At 43.1% G+C, this 2,012-nt stretch overlaps 1 protein-coding gene across 1 annotated transcript in view; it reads right to left on the reverse strand.

Annotated features, from left to right (window-relative positions):
* depdc5 (DEP domain containing 5, GATOR1 subcomplex subunit) overlaps nucleotides 1-2,012 on the reverse strand; it is a 26,954-nt gene that overhangs the window by 13,338 nt on the left and 11,604 nt on the right. The window contains 2 exon segments of the mRNA XM_035670529.1: nucleotides 474-657; nucleotides 1,695-1,754. Coding sequence (XP_035526422.1) covers nucleotides 474-657; nucleotides 1,695-1,754 — 244 coding nt within the window.

The raw sequence follows: 2,012 nt of genomic DNA on the forward strand, positions 1-2,012 counted from the left end.
ATTTTCGACATTCTTTCTAGTTTTCAGCCCATTACAGTCTTTCAGATTGTTCTGATTAGTTTTAGGAATTCTAGCCAAGCTTACCCCATTGGCAGATTGTTTTGCTCAATACAAGAAAAGGTGATTATATTTAAGAATATCTGGCTTGTTTGTGCGAGGGCTGTTTTTGCAGTGCACTCACTGCTGCTCTTTACACTTATTGCTGTATAATTGGTAATAATCAAAAGCGACTCTGATAAGTGTATTGATTCTCTAATCGAGATAATTATTCTGGACAGTAAGAGAACACTGTTCAGAGTAACTATAGTAAGAAAATCTACCTGAAACTATAAAAGTGAGGGGGACACGTTCACTCAATCCCCAGCGGAATTTACGGCCTTGGACCTGTTGTTGGGTATCTTATGGACCGCCACCAGTTGTGGGCACTAAGTGATTGGCTATAGACAGTTTTCCTCTAAAGACTGGTGTTCTACCTCTCCAGGTCACTGTGTGGCAGCAAGTCGTAGCAGCCCTCAGTGTAGTCGTTCTGAAGTGCTTGGCGGTCGGGGAAGTAGTCGGTGGTGAGGGGCAGACAAGCTGGCGTGGTCAGAGACTTCCAGTCAACCCCCACGGTGCAGCAGAAGCTGGGCACTGTCGGGGGCGCAGACAGCAGCAGGGCTTCAGGAGCACCCACACCATACACACACACAAACGCAGACAAAAAATCCCCACAGCAAAGACAAATGCATGTACCCAGAGTGGGGTGGTACATGTTTGTGGGGGGGCGGGGAGGGGGTGGATATAGAAAGGAAGGGAAAGCACAGTGGGGTGATAAGAAAAGAAAGGAGGGGAGAGGATGAAGATTTGATGATGGAAAAGAAGGATGAAGATACAAACACAAAAAAAAAAGAAAGTAGAAAGAGGGGAAGAAAAAACAAGTAAAGTGTTACTTTTTTACTGGCCTCGTCACCCCCTGCCGGTGATTCCTGAGGGGTCTGTAGTTGTGGAGCAGTGATCAAACATGCAGATTGTGGCCCAGTGACAGTCAGTCTGTCATCGGCATCCCTCATAAGCGAGTTAAAAATATGTCCTTAGCTCAGCAAATGTTGTGAACTGTAAAGTGACTGAGTGAATTTAAGAAGAGAAATCACATCATGCAAACCTAGAGATGAACAAACTCAATTCAAAATATTGTGTGCAAGACAGATTTGTTTGACAGAAGCACCAATTTACAACCAATCAAGAGAAATATATACTATGCACATCGCCATGCAGGAATGAAATGTATGCACAAGCCTTGTTGAATGCAAACAGGTCACAGTGTAGGAAAATTATGAGAGGGCTAATTAACTGGAGGATTTTAAGACCTGGTAATATTTTATCATGAGAGTTAAGATTAACAGGAGGCTCAGAGAAAGAGATAGAAAAGAGCTGGACAAAGAAAGTGAGGATAGAGAGGGAGGAGGAGAGGGTAACCCCAAACCACATGACCTGTAAGAGTCGTCTATACGTCTGCGACCCCTGGAGACAGATGCCCAGTGGAGAAACCTGCCTGCCAAAGCTGAATAAGCCCTCACAGGTTAAAGACACTGTTGAAGGTTCACTGCCATTATCAGTTTGGTGATTAATATCAGCTCGATCCTGAGGTATGGCTACATGACAATGTTTGCGACAACTGGCACGTTTTGGTTTATGCAAGTGCAAGATGGACTCACTTGGATCAGCACCACTGAGGGAAAAGTCTTCAAATGAAGAGCCGCGGTTGTTTAGAGTTCCTGTACAGACATCACAATTACAACAAAGAAAGAGCATAGTTACAAGTTTTTTATATATGTATTTTATATATGACATTTAAAACATTAATATAGCAGCAAACTATTAGCTATGTAAAGATATAGTGGAGTTATTGTGTCACTCTCCCTCTGTGTTGTTATCACAACCTCTCTGTGGTTTGTTTCCATAGCCGGTCTGCTCCCTGTGCAGCTGAGTTTTTAGTTTCCATCATCTACGTGAATTAAGGATTTATTTCAACC

Source organism: Morone saxatilis, unplaced genomic scaffold, assembly GCF_004916995.1.
Source record: "Morone saxatilis isolate NCDOM2014 unplaced genomic scaffold, NCSU_SB_2.0 Contig23, whole genome shotgun sequence".
NCBI lineage: Eukaryota > Metazoa > Chordata > Actinopteri > Moronidae > Morone > Morone saxatilis.